Genomic DNA, 15,669 nt, shown 5'->3' on the forward strand with positions numbered 1-15,669 from the left:
GGGCAAGGATGGTGACGAAGACATTTGCCACGACGCGCTGCTGTGATGGGCCAGTAGCAGACATTGATGGCGAGCGTATGCCATCAGGGGACATCTGTCTAACAAACGAGAAAGAAGCGGGCTCGACCGGCGGGTGAGCGTTGCCGGCAAAGAAAGGAGCAGTTACCGGCGGGAATAGCGGATGGGATCATTCGACCGGGGGATGGGGGATGGGGGACGGTGGAGGGCGTAAGGATGGCATGTGAACACGGCGCCCAAAGGCCCAAAGCTACAAAGCTACGAGTCGTTTGCATCATTGAAAATTTTTCGCCGAGCAGTCGCGATGCTCGTAGCTTACTGTCGACTCCTTCGGTCGTGAATACATGCAAGAAGAAGGCGCGGATCCACGTTCTCAAAGCTGCAAGAGCTCCGATAGCGCTGCCAGTGTTGTGCAGGGCTTCAACCGCGTCTCAGACGAAGCGTCACCCACTTCACACCCCGCTGCGACGCCGTCTCCATCTTGCCACTGTTGATTGGACCCAGATCAGTCAGAATTTTTATCAGATAGCAGCCAACGACGCATCTGATAAGATCTAATCGCTTGGCCCACGTCGGCTTGGCCAACCTCGACCGGGGATCAGACCACTCAACGCCTGCGACTAGGTGAGAAATGAGCCATGTTCCGTTGTCTCCCAGTAGAAGCGAGCCATCTACAAGGATCGGCATGAGGCTTAAACCTTCAGCATGGCACCCCTAGCGCAGGACAGAGATGCGGGCCTTCGCGGTCCATCTCCAACCCATCATTAACCGACCTGCCAGCTCTCATTCTCTCCATTGCCTTTCCAGCGTCAATTTCATGTTGTAGCATCATCAACGATGGCACCTGGACTAATCGCTGAGCAGGTGGCCGTGGCTGGCGAGTCAGCCATGCCTCGACGTCCACGGATATCCAAAGCGGCGGCTAGAACCAGTGGTCTCGATGAGCTGGACCTTGAGGAAACGACACACGCGGATCTCTTGCAGTCTCATCCACCGGCTCTGACCACCGCGGCCGACGATCAAGTCCACGACATGGTCTGCATAGGCTTTGGTCCAGCCGGTGTTGGCATTGCCGTGGCCCTGAGTGATATGCACGAAACCGAAGAGACTATCACGTCGGTGCCCAAGGTCCGCTTCCTCGAGCGGCAGGATGCTTTCTTCTGGCACGCTGGCATGCTTTTACCAGGAGCCAAAATGCAGATCTCCTTCATCAAGGACCTGGCAACCCTGCGCGATCCTTGCAGCTACTTCACCTTCCTCAACTATCTCAAAGAAAACGACAGACTCGTCCAGTTCACGAACTTGAGCACCTTCTTGCCGTCAAGAGTAGAATTCGAAGACTACATGCGCTGGGTCGCCAACCACTTCACCGATGTTGTTGACTATTCACAAGCTGTTGAGCGCATCAGGCCGATCAAGACGACTTCCGGGCATTTGTACGACTGTCTCGAAGTTCAGACGCGCAACACCCTCACCCGGCAGCTCACAACCCGCATAAGCAAAAACGTCGTCATCGCCGTGGGTGGCAAGGCCAACAAACCTCCCATGTTCCAGACACCACATAGCCACGTCTTGCACACATCCGAGTACCAGGTCCGTATAGGTCATGCTCTGCCAGATGCCAACAAAGCATACTCGATCGCCGTGGTCGGCAGCGGACAGAGTGCTGCAGAGGTCTTCAATGACCTACATATTCGATATCCCAACGCTACCACGAAGCTGATTATGCGGGATACGGCAATGCGGCCGAGCGATGATTCGCCTTTCGTCAATGAGATCTTCAACCCGGAGGCTGTTGACTCGTTCTATGAGCAGCCAGACGGTATCCGGTCAGAAACACTGAAGAGGAATAAAGCCACCAACTACAGCGTCGTGCGACTGGAACTGCTAGAGCACATCTACGAGAGCCTCTACATGCAGTGTATTCATGAGCCAGACAAGAGCAAATGGCAGCACCAGATCCTGAACTCGCGCGAAATTGTTGATGTCGTCAATGACCCCAAGACGAACAAGCTCAGTCTGGTCGTCAGTCGATTGAATGGATCGGGCTGGAACAACAAGGACACGATCGAGTTCGACGCCGTCATCCTTGCAACAGGCTACAAGCGGGATGCTCACATTGACATGCTGCATGAGTGTCAATCGATCAATGGCTCGACAGATGGTAATTGGGTACCTTCCCGCGACTACAGCCTCAAGCTGGATCGGTCCCAGGTCCAGAGCGACGTCGGCATCTGGCTGCAGGGCTGCAATGAGAGCAGTCACGGCCTTGCTGACTCGCTCCTCTCTATTGTGGCCACTAGGAGTGGCGAACTCGTGCAGAGCATGTTCGCCTGAGAAGGTCTGAGCAACGCGTAGTGACGGCTGTCGACTACCGTCTACCTAGGGATGCGGTGTTGTTGGAGTGAAGGATGACCGGACTTGTGGACCTACAAGATCGGCGTGAATACTATATGCACACATTTCTGACCAAAATAAATATATCAAGTGGGAAGGACATATGCAGTGCATGGACTGATTTCATTCATTGTGCCACAGTGCGTAGATATGGGTCGTGGACAGCGGCGATGGAGGGACGAAGAGATGGCCATTAATGCCAACGCTGGCCGACTTGCCGAGGCACAAGAAAACGGCTGGAATTGACCACGCTGATCTTCGTCTGTGTGCTCTCTCGAATTTTAGCATTGCTCTCGCAACTCTGAGGCGCCTCCGCCTCTCAGATCTGTGCTTGCTATTTCAGCCATGGATTCCTACGAGCATCAGTCCGAGCACCGCAAAAAGAGACGACGGCGCGAGGTGTTTCCCCGCCCCATCTCCGCGCGTCTGACCTTCGACGATTCCGTCGCTGGAGATGTCGCCCTGGTCTCAGCTTCTCTCTGGCAGCTATTAGCCAAAAACAGTGCTCTCAACGGTGAGAAGCAATAGTCGAAAGTCCTGGTAGCCCGCGCTGACATAGCTTAAGGAACTGAAGCAGCTCCCTCTCGATCTCCGGCCCCGGTGTACGTTGCCATTGCTCCCTCCACCGCACTGCACACGACCATACAAGATTCAGTCTGGACTATATTGCCAGCAGCGGAAGAAAGCATAAGTGTTGCGCAGCATGACCAGGGTCAGCATCCCAGCATCAGACTCTCCTCCAAATCCTCCACCTGCGCATCCTTCCTCAGAGCTCTCGCCGCGCTCGACCACCATCGACATGGCGGTCGCGTTCCGAAAACCATCGACGTCAAGGCGCTGTCGGCTGCACCTCTAGCCCTCGAAACCGTCTATGTCGAGGTTGAAAAGGGTCTTCTCGAAAAGGTTGACGAGATTCAGACCAAGTTCGGTGGTGGCTTCCAGCAGCATGGCAAGGCTTGGAAAACCCCCAACAAGTTCCATGTCGATGACCTCAAGATGAAGCCCGAGGAGCGCCTGAAGACTCTCATCCGAGGAGCGTTGTCACATCTGTCCGTCATCCACGCCGGTGATGTATTTCCCTTGCCTCTGCCGCCGCATCCAATAACCCACGCTCGACCGTCTCCTGCCACAGCTATCGAATGCGAGCCTGTCTCTCAAGGGCTGGTTTCGTCAAAGACCAAAATCGTGCTCATTCAGTCTGGCGCTTCGCACGCCAAAGCAGTCCAAAAGCTGGAGTCTACGCAGCCCATCATTGAAGAGTCACTGGAGGATACGGCGGAAGACACCTCAAACGACCAATACTATTCTGCTGCCGAAGATCGCTCAACCACCACCGCATCCGAGGCCGAAGCGGATCACGAGGATGAGTCTGAGAATGAGAATCAAGAGTCCGACCAGGACCAGAGCGATGAGGATTCGGATTCGATGGAGGATATGATTTCTCTTTCTGCCCCCGGCTTGCCTCCACAACAGGCCGGTACTTTGTCTGCCATGACTAGCGCAACCCCGCGGCCGGGTGACCGAAGAGGCATGCAAACTCCAGGCTCGGTTTATTCCAGCTTCAGTGCTGCTACCGCTCGAGCAGGAAACAGGCCGGGCAAGGTATTCCGAACCGAACCTCTCTTGAGGAGGATCCCAACGGACTTGCTCTATCCCAAGCCGATGGCAGACGACGACCAAGATTCATTTGTGTTTGTAGATACGAGCACTTTGGCCAAAATCGACTGCTTTTCCGGTGACTGGGTTCGTATTGAAGTGTCGAAGAATGTGAGCCTGGGAAGTCTGCCCATCGCTTCTTTCGGTGCTTTGAGAGGGCTTGGAGAGGATGAAAGTGACTGGCGGGCGGTGCGCATATTTGGGCTTTCCGGTATTTCGGACCAGAAGGCTCGCTATGCCGTCGACAAAACGGGTGATCGAAGGACAAGCTTCACTCACCGCGACTCGGGATTGTCTCTGACACCACAAATTTTCCTATCGCCGATTCTCCTTGCGAATCTCGGAAATGCGTCGTTCCTCAAAGTTGGCGCTCTGCCAAAGCCCCCAAGACACGACATCAGGCAGAGACCTCCAACGTCAAAAGCTCCACCATTCGCAATCAATGTCTCCCTCGTAGGTGTCCCGTCACCAGTCAACAAAAGGAGCGAGTTGGACGCTGCGATTATGTCAGGTCTGAAGCAGACATTTGAACTGGAAAAGAGACTCATCAAGAGAGGCGACCTGCTTGCTATCCCAGTGGATCAAGAGCTTGGAAGTGTCATCGCGCCGACCGGACCAGGTAGCAATGACACGACAGCTGAAGAGCTGAGTGGCAAACTGCAGGCTCTGGATCTCGGTCGAAACAAGCAAAACGCGATCGCTTGGTTCTATGTTCAAAGTCTAGACGCCGAAGAGCAGTCCGACCGCAACGACCTTGACGGTGGACATCCATGGGGCGGTGTCGCTGTTGTGGATATCTCGACTGTCAGGCTCAACGCAACAAAGTCTTCTCAAGATGGGAGCAGAGCAGCCAGCATCTCGGAATCAACAGAACTTTGGTCAAGCTACTGGCTGGGGTTGAGGACTGTTCCTCACCAAAATGCCTACAGATCCGATATTATTGCTACGCCTTCGGCTCTGCCACAGCCACAAAAATTACCACTGGAGACGAAGTTGAAGAACTTGATCTCGGCAGCAATCAGCCCACGAGCAATCAATTTAGGGATGCCACCAGTTGTGATTCTTCTGCATTCTACACAGCGACAAGTTGGCAAGGTCTACACTGCAAACACAGCCTGCGCTGCAGTTGGCGTTGACACGTGGAAGATATCCGGGCAGGATCTGCTGTCCGAAAACGCATCGACTACTGGGGGTGGAGATGTCAAGACAGAGGCCACTCTCAAAGCCAGGGCAGAGCTGGCTTTGTCATGCGGCCCACGACGAACGGCGGTACTGATTCAGCACGTTGATGTTCTGACGGCTGCTCGCATCCAACCTGCGCTGGAGGAGATCATCAAGTCGTCTCGAGTTCTGATCGCCACCACTTCCAAGATTGATGATGTTCCTGATGGCATCCGGAGCCTCTTCACGCATGAATTCGAAATCTCTGCCCCGAACGAGAATGCTCGTGAGGTCATCCTCCGCAATGCCTGCATCGCAAGTGCCTTACCACTTTCGCCCAGCATCAATCTCAAGAATATTGCTCTGCAGACTGCCGCTCTCGTGGCTGGCGATCTCATTGACGTAGTCAATCGCGCTTCATTAGCACGAGAACATCGTCTCCTCGAGCTAGCTGAAACCGAGTCTTGCAGCATAGCCGATATCATGGTCTCGGGTGGTCAAGCAACTACACACCTGCTCCCTTCCGACTTCACTGGTGCCATTTCTGCCGCTCGCGCTACTTTCTCTGACGCGATTGGTGCCCCTAAAATCCCGACGGTGACATGGCAAGATGTCGGCGGACTTGCTGCACAGAAAGATGCCATCATCGAGACCATTTCTCTGCCGCTGAGCCATCCCGAACTCTTTGCCAATGGCATCCGCAAACGCTCTGGCATTCTGTTCTACGGGCCGCCTGGCACGGGTAAAACCTTGCTCGCGAAAGCGATTGCCACAGAATTTTCTCTGAACTTCTTCTCTGTGAAGGGCCCCGAGCTGCTCAACATGTATATCGGCGAATCGGAAGCCAATGTCAGACGTGTGTTTCAGCGTGCTCGAGATGCTCGCCCATGCGTCGTCTTCTTCGACGAGTTGGACTCTGTGGCGCCGAAGCGTGGCAACCAAGGCGACTCAGGTGGTGTCATGGATCGTATTGTGTCTCAGCTGCTAGCAGAGCTGGATGGCATGTCTTCCTCGTCACCTTCAGATGACGACGACCCGACTTCGTCCAATGCGTCAGGCGGTTCTGGAGTCTTTGTTATTGGCGCAACCAATCGTCCTGACCTTCTGGACCCTGCACTACTTCGTCCTGGCCGCTTCGACAAGATGCTGTATCTTGGCGTGGCAGACAGCCACGACGCGCAAGCAACGATCTTGAAGGCCCTCACCCGCAAATTCACCCTCGATGACTCGGTAGATCTGATGCGAGTCGCCAGTCGCCTACCATTCACGTATACAGGTGCAGATCTCTACGCTCTCTGTTCGGACGCCATGCTCAAAGCCATCACCCGTAAGACGGAAGCAGTCGACAAAAAGGTCCAAGAGATCTCAGAAACACGAGGCGAGGAAATCACCACAGGCTATTTCTTCGACCACCTAGCCACCGCAGCAGATACCGAGGTTGTCGTCAACGAAGACGACTTCCAAGCCGCACACGCCGAACTAGTTGGCTCCGTCAGCCAGAAAGAACTCCAGCATTTTGAACGGGTCCGCTCCCTCTTTGAGGAGCAGGATATCGGCAAGGGCACAGAAGCTGAGAAGAGGCAACAGCAGCAACAGCAGCAAAACCTACCAAAAGCACAGCTCAACCGACAAAACACAGCCATCCACTCTCCGCCCGCCCCCATCGACGGCGACAACACTCCTCCCTCGCCCCTTCAGTTCGCCACGCCTCCCCAACAACGCCAGCCCGGCCTCGCCGCCCTACAGGGCCTGCGTACTCTCAGCAACAGTGGCGGCGGCGGTAATAAAGGCAAAGGCAAACAGCCACAGCCACAGCAGCAGTCACAGAATCCGCCGGTCAAGTCTATGTGGAGTCAAGGTGGCGGTGGTGGCGCGCAGAGAAACAACGCACGCATCGCGAATCCGGATTCGGGCGCTGAAGAGGATCATTACTTGAGTCGGGTGGACCCCGTGGCGGAAGGGGAGGAGGCGGATGCAGATGCGGATGTCAGTGCGGCGGGCGAGAGTGATTGGGGGATGAGTAGGAGGGGTCTTGGGTTGGCAGGTGGGGGTGGAGGTGTCAATGGGATGGCGGGCATGAATACGAATGTGAGTATGAATATGAATGGGAGTGTCGTGGGTGGGAAGGGGAAGGGGAGGGCGGGAGCTGGTGGTAGCGGTGGCGGTAAAGGAGGTGGTGTCGGTGTCAGTGCTGGTGAGGGTGAGGGCGATGCTGCCGGGGCAATGTTCCACAGTGATCTGGGCGAGGACGAGGAGCTTTATGACTCTTAGCTGAGTTGTCACCCATCATCACCGTCGCCGCACCGAGTGAGCTATCTTCTGCCACGCTAATGCCATGTTGCGGAACGATCACGTGGGTATTCCGTATATACAACCGAGGGAGATTGTATACATTTATACCAACTATCTATAAATGTACATATATGCTAACCTATAAACGAGCAAGAGCCTGTCTAGATTTGGTTCCCATCACTTAGATCGATAAAATAACCACATATGGGTCGGGTGAGGCCAGCACAGAACATGACTAGACTCTCATATAGTACTGCTTGAGGTATTGGGACTTTGAAAGCACGCGCTTAGCTTACTTGCTTATATCCTGAATGGACACAATCTGTCCATCCTATTGTATACTGTATACTGCATACTGGTTGATCCGGTCAGCAGTTCGCCTACGATATCCGTATTCGTCGCTATCCCATCTTATCCTATTCCATCATCATCAATGCTCATTCATGCTGCTATTGTGTTGTGTTGTGTTGTGTTGTGTTGTGTTGTGTTGTGTTGTGTCGTGTCGTGTCGCGCCCTGCAGATTGCTTCCATGCTCCATGCTATCTATACCAGCCCTATTAGCCCTCAATACCACCTCCTTGCGCTAAACCTAATGCTAAATGATAAGAAAATGAGCAGCTCTCATGGAGAAATACAGCTCTCTTTGCCTGGTTGTCTTCGAACACTCCTTCCTCCAACATCCACGCCCACTAGACAAATGGGGAGCTAGCTCTTTTCCACCGCCTCCACCCCATCCCACACCACCACCCCACGCAACTCACGCCTCAGCGCCTCCTATACCTCACCGCCTCCCACTCCGAACGCTACTGACCTGACTAACACTATCCTCGGGCCTCACCTCCGCCTCCCTGACCTTCAACCTCGCCACGTCACGCATCTTCCCCACCACCGTCTTTGCAGCCCCCTCGTCCTCCCCCCTGCCACCGCCTCCACGTCCCCCACCACTCAAAGCCGAAACAAAACTCTCCGCTTTGCTGTTACTGCTACTGCGCGGTCCCCCCGCCGCCCACGTCGCGGCCCTGCTAGGGGGAAGCGGGTAGCCGGCCGCCGTGGGCGGTTTGGCCGTCGTGGCGGCCGAGCCTGCGCCGCGGCTGGAAGAACGCTTCTTCTCTTCTTTGGGCGTCGATGAACTCGTCGTTGACCTGTTGGCAGCGTGCGATTTCGTCTTTGTGGTGGAGACCGATTCGTTGGGCAGCGGGAGATGCTTGTGTTCGCCCCACTTCTGGCTGGCGGGGACGGGGCCGTAGGCGCGCTGCGTCTGCACGTGCAGCACGGTTTCGTAGTCGTGGCCCGAGCCTCCTGACTCGCTGGTGCCGTTGCCGTGCTTGCTGTGACGGTGGGAGGAGGAAGAGTAGCGGCTCCGGCTTTCCGAGCGGCTACGCCGGGAGCTCGAGCGGCCGGCGGCTGAGTCGGTGTCGCCGCCACGGGTTTTGGAGCGCGAGCGGCTGTGGCTTGTGGGGGCTTGGGTGATGACGGTGGGGGCTTTGTAGCTGGTGGGCGGAGCGTTGAGGAGCTTCATGCTTTTAGACTTGGCGCCGGAGCGAGAGGTGGACGATGGGGGAGAGATGCCGATGCCGGAGTCGACGCTATTGCGGCGGCGAGGCTTGATTGTTGAGGCGTAGTCGTTGTCGAACATGTTGATATGGTGGTGTGAAGGAGCGGCGTCAAGGGCGCGGTAGACCGTGGTGGGCTGTGCGTAGTGCGGGTGACGAGACCATGGTTCTGAGCTGCTTCGGCCTGCCACGCTCGGACGCCCGTCTCGATCGTGGCCGTGATCGTGTCCCTCGTCGCTGTTGCTATGGCTGCCCTTCCTCGACTCCGAGTGTGATTTTAAGGCGTATGTCAAGGCAGCACCGGCCGCCACGCCGAGTAAAGTGCCTAGGACCGCGTTGCTTCCGTCGCCGGGCTTGGCAAAGGCATCAGGATTGTGAATCACGCCTTTGTTCGTCGATGGTGCAGGCTCGGAGGAAGTAGCAGGCAGATGTGGCCGTACTTGCTCGACAAGCTTGCGAGCAACATCGGCAGTGGAGCGGGCTTGATTCAGAAGGACCGCAAGAGCGTCACCCTCGGGGGCAGCCGGTTTAGGCTCTGGCTCTGGCTCTGGCGCAGCAGAGGTAGCATGGCTGCGAGCTTTGCTGGCTGTGGAATGCACCACGCTACGAGGCTTGCTAACAGTGGAAGGTACGACGCTTCGAGCTTTCGATGCTGAGGACAAGGCACGAGAGACAGTTGACGGAGCTTTGCTGCTGGATCGCTTGGAAACGGTTGACACGGCACAGTTCTCTTTGTCCTCCTCACCCAAGCCTGGACGGTAGACGGCTTCAATGCTGTTGCCGTCGAAGTCTATCACGGCTGCAGAGTAATAGCCAGCAGCATCGCGGACGCACGGCTCTCCGTAGATGGTAGCGCCAGCTTTGAGCGCAGCATGAAAGAAGTCTTGGACGGCTTGGCGGTTGGTGGCTGGGAAAGCGACATGCGCAGCGCCAGCTGGCACTCCAAGGGTCTCCTGCGTAATCCAGAAATCGGCGGGCGCAGGCGAGTCGACTGGGCCAAAGCCAACGGTCTGCTCAGCGCGCCCTCGGTAGCCGTAGTTGAGGGGTTGAAGCGCAGACAAGAAGAAAGACGTGGACGTGGGCAGGTGTGAGACGGTGAGAGTGATAGACGACGGCATGTCGAGTAGCCCGCGAGTAACGATGGAGCGGGGCAGTTGGGAGACCGTTCTGCTCAGAGTCTGCTTTTTGATACCTGTCGGGCGGGATTGTATATGGCTGGTGCGCTGGAGAGGACTGGCTGCCTCAAAGGTAGGGCTGGGAGCCTCGGACCTGGGGTTCAATGGGCGAGACTGACTTCTGTCGACGTTCAGATCTCATCCACGGTCGTAAATGACACTGATGGAAGGAGAGATATGTTGTGAAACGTCGTCGGGCTCGGAAGGGTTGTGGGGAGATATACGCCTTGGGGGTACAAGGACGCCTGGCTTGTGCTCGGAGGAATGCGCGCAAATCAAGCGTGCTGCCGGCTATTGACAAGGGTGATCATGGGACTGTGACCGTGAACCGCATGAATGCTCGGCTAGGGTCAGATGCAAAGAGGCAGTAATAGTCAGAAGTGGAAGGCATGCGAATCAATGACATAGGGACCCAAACAACTTCACCTGTAGCGAGGAGGGGATCTCCTAGGGTGGGTGTGATCGAAGACCTAAAGATTTAGCATTCGCCCTCAGTCATCCAGGTAAGGCAGTGCCCGAAACATTGAGCTAGAGGATAACCACGGGGCCGCGGATACCGCAACAGGGCGCCATGGTCTTGAACGTGAGGCAGCGTAGTCACCCACGGAAGTCACGGGGGATCGAATAGGGTACCCCGGGTAGGCAGAGAGGCGAAGTCCACAGGCTGCCACGTCGAGGGACCACCCAAACATTAGGCGGAAGGAGGTAAGGCGGATGCAGCAAACACGGCGATTGAAGGAAAAGGTGGAGGCGAAGGATCATCTGCATTGTCGGTCGAAGTATGGTTGGCGGAACGGAACGTTTCGTGTTGGGCACCAAGGCAAGATCCACGCCTCTCCAATAGGCGGTCTGAGTCTCTGCCGCCGGGATGAGATTGGTCTGTGACTCCAGAATTTCGCCCAGCAGAAACGTAGCCGAACAAATCGGTCTGAACGGCGGAGAATTCGAAGCGAAAATGATTCGAGCATGTAAAAATGGATTTTTGGAAGATATTTTGACTCTAGGGTCGGCTCCGACAGACGAGGCGAGAGCCGTTGGGTTTGGCGCATGAAGTTCCACGCGTGATCGTTACGTATTCCACCGTGACATTCCGTCATAAGCAACAGCGAATCCATTGCTCAGTTTCGCCGGCGCTATGCAATGCAAACTCATGATGACTTTTGATCCATATCCAGGCGTGGCAGCGATAGACACGTTGAAGTGTCTATCTAAATTGACGAATGAAAGCTCGTCATTGAGATTTGTTGAACCACGTATGTCTTGTTGTAAAAACAAAGCCAGATCCAACACCCTCAATGCGGGTGGCAGGAAGCTCATGCCAGGGAGCCTTGATGTTGCGATCTTGGCTGTTGCAGAGTCCGCCTCGAAGAAAGGAAATCGCTTTTAGTGGGGAAATGCATACCTTTACAGAATGTTCCAGACATCCTCAGCTGCGTGGCAGAACTTGCTGCAGGCCACGCTGGCGCTCAGACTATAGTTGCTGATCGAAATAGCATCGTCCTTGAATGCATCGGCGAAGTCGTCCCGACCTTTGGCCATGGCACCAACAAAGACGCAAATGCTTTCGTTGGGGTCGAGCGTCTCAACATAGTCGCGGACTCGCACGACGTCCGCGTCAAAAGAGAGGGTGACCTTTCTGCATTTTGGAGGCAGATGGTCTGTGATCGGATTCTTGATGACCTTAAGAAGTTTTTCCTGCGAATTCACTGACCTAATGGATAGTTTGTGGAGTAGTTGGACCATTAAGCCAGCGAAACGCTTGAATGTTCGTGGTATACGCACAGTGGGACTGACTTCGATCAAGACACCTTTTGCGGTGTGAATGAAGATCTGAAGCTTGCCGGCTTTGTTGATGGGCGAGTCCAGTAGAGTGAGGAGGCACTGAGGTTCGTGTTAGTCCTGGGTGAATGCAGACCGAGCAGCGGGTAGAAACCTGGTGAGTAATATCCGGTCGAGCCTCGCTGATGTCTCTGCCCATCTTCCGCATAACACCGATATGCTCATCACTATTCAGTAGTGAGAATTTCTCCTCTTTTGAGCCAGGCTTTGCACTGTGTGCTGCTCGGTAAGTCTCCAAGCTGGCGTTGGACAGCACGACGATGAGCCTTTGGGTGTCCTTGTCGTTGTTGGAGATCGGCACGTGCTGCTCGGCCACAAGCCGGGGGAGCTCGGGAGGGGGAAGAGATTGGGCTCCTGCAGTGGTCGGTCAGTCTGACTCCAGAAGAGGCTTCACCTTTGCTCCGCGGCCGAGGTAGGCTACGTACTAGAGAGCTTGCGTTTGAGCGGGTTTGAGGCAGCCATAGCGATAATTGTCGGTGTGAGACAAGGCAGAATGTAAGGTAAGAATAGGAGAATAGTGGTGCAAAGGCAGGTTTTCAAGGAACTGAACACTGGCTCTCACCTCTCCGGTGAGTTTGCAGACTTTGATCGGCGGTGCGCAAAGTTTGGAAGTTGCCGGCGAGTCATGAATGCTCCGCACACGTGATCAGCGCCAAGATAATGAACAAATGCACCATCCGCGGCAACGGAGCTGCACTTCCACCCGCTGGCACCTATCAATTAGAACATGACAGCGGCTGAGGATGTCGAAGAAGGTACGTTTATGGTCTCATCGGTCCGTGCAACAGGCGCCGGCGGAGTTCTAGCAACATCAAAATCGATGGTGCGCTGCATATGGACGTCAATAAAACCCATCGTTGTATCGCTGGCACCATGTTTCCAGGCAGACGAACGATGCACGACGGTGGGGGGCTATGCATAAGCCGAACCTCGCCAACAGGTCCCACGGCACCACATGTGGTTCTACAACTTCACAGATCATGGGTGTCGCCCAGTGGTGCTCCCAGGTCTGACCCAAGGAGGTTCGTTGTTCATGCTCGCGCTCAAAAGTAGTCCGAGGTCTGGAAAAACCAGCCATCGATGGCCACCAGCAGCAAACCGATGGTAGTATCAGCATGGGCACGGCCCCCGAGGCCAGGTGAACGACACTTCTGCGAAAGACAGGCAGACCAGTCGCAGACAGTCGGAGAGCCATCGACCTCGGTCCTCCTTCATACTTCTAGTCCTCCTTCGTCACCACCGACCAATACAGCTTGCCAATGCCCACGGTATGCACTTCCTCACCACTCCTGACCTTCCAGCCCCGTAGCCCCTCCTCGCCCACAGCTTGCACCATCAATGCTTCGATTTCCTCCACCGTTCTCGTCCGCAAACACGAAACCAGGCCATCAAACACCCACACGAACGGCACCAGCGGCACCAAGTAGGTGAAAAACAAATGAGCCGGTCTCCGCCAGAAGTAGATGGGCGCGAGCAGCATAGCCAGCGGCCACAGTAACGACACCATGAACAGCGAAGCAAGGTTGCGGGACTGCAGCTCGAAGATACTGTTTTGACGGAGCGTATAGTCAGCCAGCCTGTCCCCTTCCAAACAGCGTTGTAACGCGCGCAATGTGGCAGCGCAAAGAGAAAAATGAGAAACATACCAAAACGCATCCCCCCTCTCCATCGTATCCCTCAGGACCCTGACCGCCAACTCATCGTCAAAATGATGAAACGCAAGACTAAACAAGCGCATCACCCTCTTCTCGCGGCCCTTCTTCCCAGCTTTCCCCACCCTATCTCCCCCAGGCACCCCCCTAAGCAACACCTCCCTCGCCGGCGCCCTCGTAGCATCCACCCCCTCAGCCACGAACCCCAAGAACCCGCTCCCGCTCTTCTTGACCGCGCCCTCCCACGCCGCCACATGCGGGCTGATGTCCGTCATGACGAACGCCACGGGCTCCTCTCCGCGCGACTCCAGCTGCCGGTTGACATGCCGCTCGATGTAGGGCGTGGGCCCGCCGGAGCCGCTCGCAAAGTCGACGTAGACGTACGAGTGCAGTGTGCGAGCGGCGCCGAGGACCGAGGTTAGCGTTGTGGCGGCGAGCGCGCATGGCGCATGGGTTTGTAGTAGGGGGAGTCGCACGGTCCAGCCTAGCGTGAGGTAGTCTTGCACCATGGCGCGGAGGGGGGATGGCCACCTGTGGGGGGTTGTGTTAGAATGGGGGGCTCAGGTAGTGCTGTAGGTGATAATGCGTGAGGGTTTGGAGCGTGACGCCCCGGTGCCATGTTGTGCAGTGTAGGCAAGGCATCGTTGGGCAAGCGCGTGCCGGTTGACTGACAACGAAGCGTGTCCGTGCAAAGCCCGACGAAGGCGCAAAGGTGGCGGTGATGAAGCCAAAGACGGGAAGGACAAGGGCAACGAACGCACCATGACTGATCATTGATTTCATAGAAGTGCACGCGCGGAAGCCATGCACGCGCGCGTCTGCGTTCATCGCGAGGTCGCCTGATTTGTCGGACGCCGTTCGTTTCGTTGGCCATTTCGGGCGGGTTGGCCTAACGACAGTGTGTGTGGCTCTGTTGGATCTCTGTTTTCTAGGCTCTAACACAAACCAAAGAACATTTCTGATCTAATATTAATTTATCCAGGTGGGAATGGAACTTGCATGACATGAGTGAGGATGATGATGATGGTGATGATGAAGATGAATTGACGGTCGTTGAAGGCTGTGACATGCTGCTTGAACTTTGAAACCGTAGAAATATATTTGCCAACACGGTATGCAAGCTCCGGCCGCGAGCGATACCTCAATCTTTTCACCACTGCTACACACGCCACAAAACCCGGCCTAGGATACGTATACAGCTCTGCTACAGCTCCTCCACGACAAAAAGCCCCATTCCCGCATCAGCTCACCTCCCTCCCTCCCGACGGGCAAACCCAACTCCGTGTCGCGACGCGAGGCCTCGTATCTGAGTCTATCTGACGACATCCAAAAAGACCCTCTCTTTGAGCCCCAAAATGGCCGCCCTCCTCCTCCACCCCGCCACCCGCCCCTTCCTCCTGCACATCCTCATCGAAGTCCCCGCGACGCTGACTTTCCTCCTGCTCCCCTCGCGCCAGCTGGGCCAGCACACGCCACACGCGCACGCCATCGTGCGGCAGTACGCGCTGTCCCTGCTGGCGTCCGTGCTTGTTGCCGCCACGTTTGCCTTTCGTGACACAGCCGAGGGCGAGGGGGCGTCGGATCAGCTGCGTGGAAAGATCGCGGGCGCGCTGGCGGTCTATCACGTGGGACCGGTTGTGCGGGCTGCAGCGAGGGTGGCGCGGCAGGCGCGGCGGGGGGAGCGACTGGTGCTGAGCGAGGCGGGGCTGTATTTGGTGGTTCATGGGCTGGCGGGGTGGGAGTTGGGGAGGGCTTGTTGGGAGGGGTGGTTGGGAGCGTGATGTTTCCAGGAACATGGATGGTGTGAAACGGGAGAGGGCTGGAGTCATAGAGGTCAAATACATGTCGTCTGTCGTTCACTACATGTGTTTCGCGTCTGAGCGTGCCATGTCTATTGGTATCTGTGCATCTAGATTCTGGGAGGAG

The 15,669-nt window shown here is 55.9% G+C and overlaps 6 protein-coding genes across 6 annotated transcripts; 3 read left to right on the top strand and 3 right to left on the bottom strand.

Annotated features, from left to right (window-relative positions):
- Positions 1-855: 855 nt before the first annotated feature.
- HMPREF1541_10515 (uncharacterized protein) lies at positions 856-2,355 on the top strand (the record flags this gene model as incomplete). The annotated part of the gene is made up of 1 exon (XM_008715186.1): positions 856-2,355. One exon carries the CDS (start codon positions 856-858, stop codon positions 2,353-2,355), a length of 1,500 nt encoding a protein of 499 aa, XP_008713408.1.
- Positions 2,356-2,760: 405 nt separating this feature from the next.
- HMPREF1541_10516 (uncharacterized protein) lies at positions 2,761-7,503 on the top strand (the record flags this gene model as incomplete). The annotated part of the gene is made up of 2 exons (XM_008715187.1): positions 2,761-2,917; positions 2,981-7,503. 2 exons carry the CDS (start codon positions 2,761-2,763, stop codon positions 7,501-7,503), a joined length of 4,680 nt encoding a protein of 1,559 aa, XP_008713409.1.
- Positions 7,504-8,305: 802 nt separating this feature from the next.
- Positions 8,306-10,195, bottom strand: HMPREF1541_10517 (uncharacterized protein; the record flags this gene model as incomplete). The annotated part of the gene is made up of 1 exon (XM_008715188.1): positions 8,306-10,195. One exon carries the CDS (start codon positions 10,193-10,195, stop codon positions 8,306-8,308), a length of 1,890 nt encoding a protein of 629 aa, XP_008713410.1.
- Positions 10,196-11,656: 1,461 nt separating this feature from the next.
- Positions 11,657-12,553, bottom strand: HMPREF1541_10518 (ribosomal RNA small subunit methyltransferase NEP1; the record flags this gene model as incomplete). The annotated part of the gene is made up of 3 exons (XM_008715189.1): positions 11,657-12,133; positions 12,186-12,445; positions 12,517-12,553. 3 exons carry the CDS (start codon positions 12,551-12,553, stop codon positions 11,657-11,659), a joined length of 774 nt encoding a protein of 257 aa, XP_008713411.1.
- A 757-nt stretch (positions 12,554-13,310) lies between these two features.
- Positions 13,311-14,252, bottom strand: HMPREF1541_10519 (uncharacterized protein; the record flags this gene model as incomplete). The annotated part of the gene is made up of 2 exons (XM_008715190.1): positions 13,311-13,638; positions 13,738-14,252. The coding sequence occupies 2 exons, from the start codon at positions 14,250-14,252 to the stop codon at positions 13,311-13,313; spliced, it is 843 nt and encodes a 280-aa protein (XP_008713412.1).
- Positions 14,253-15,098: 846 nt separating this feature from the next.
- HMPREF1541_10520 (uncharacterized protein) lies at positions 15,099-15,524 on the top strand (the record flags this gene model as incomplete). Its single annotated transcript, XM_008715191.1, has 1 exon — positions 15,099-15,524. One exon carries the CDS (start codon positions 15,099-15,101, stop codon positions 15,522-15,524), a length of 426 nt encoding a protein of 141 aa, XP_008713413.1.
- Between the last annotated feature and the right edge of the window lie 145 nt (positions 15,525-15,669).

The sequence above is a fragment of the Cyphellophora europaea genome (assembly GCF_000365145.1).
Source record: "Cyphellophora europaea CBS 101466 unplaced genomic scaffold supercont1.13, whole genome shotgun sequence".
Taxonomy (NCBI): Eukaryota; Fungi; Ascomycota; class Eurotiomycetes; order Chaetothyriales; family Cyphellophoraceae; genus Cyphellophora; species Cyphellophora europaea.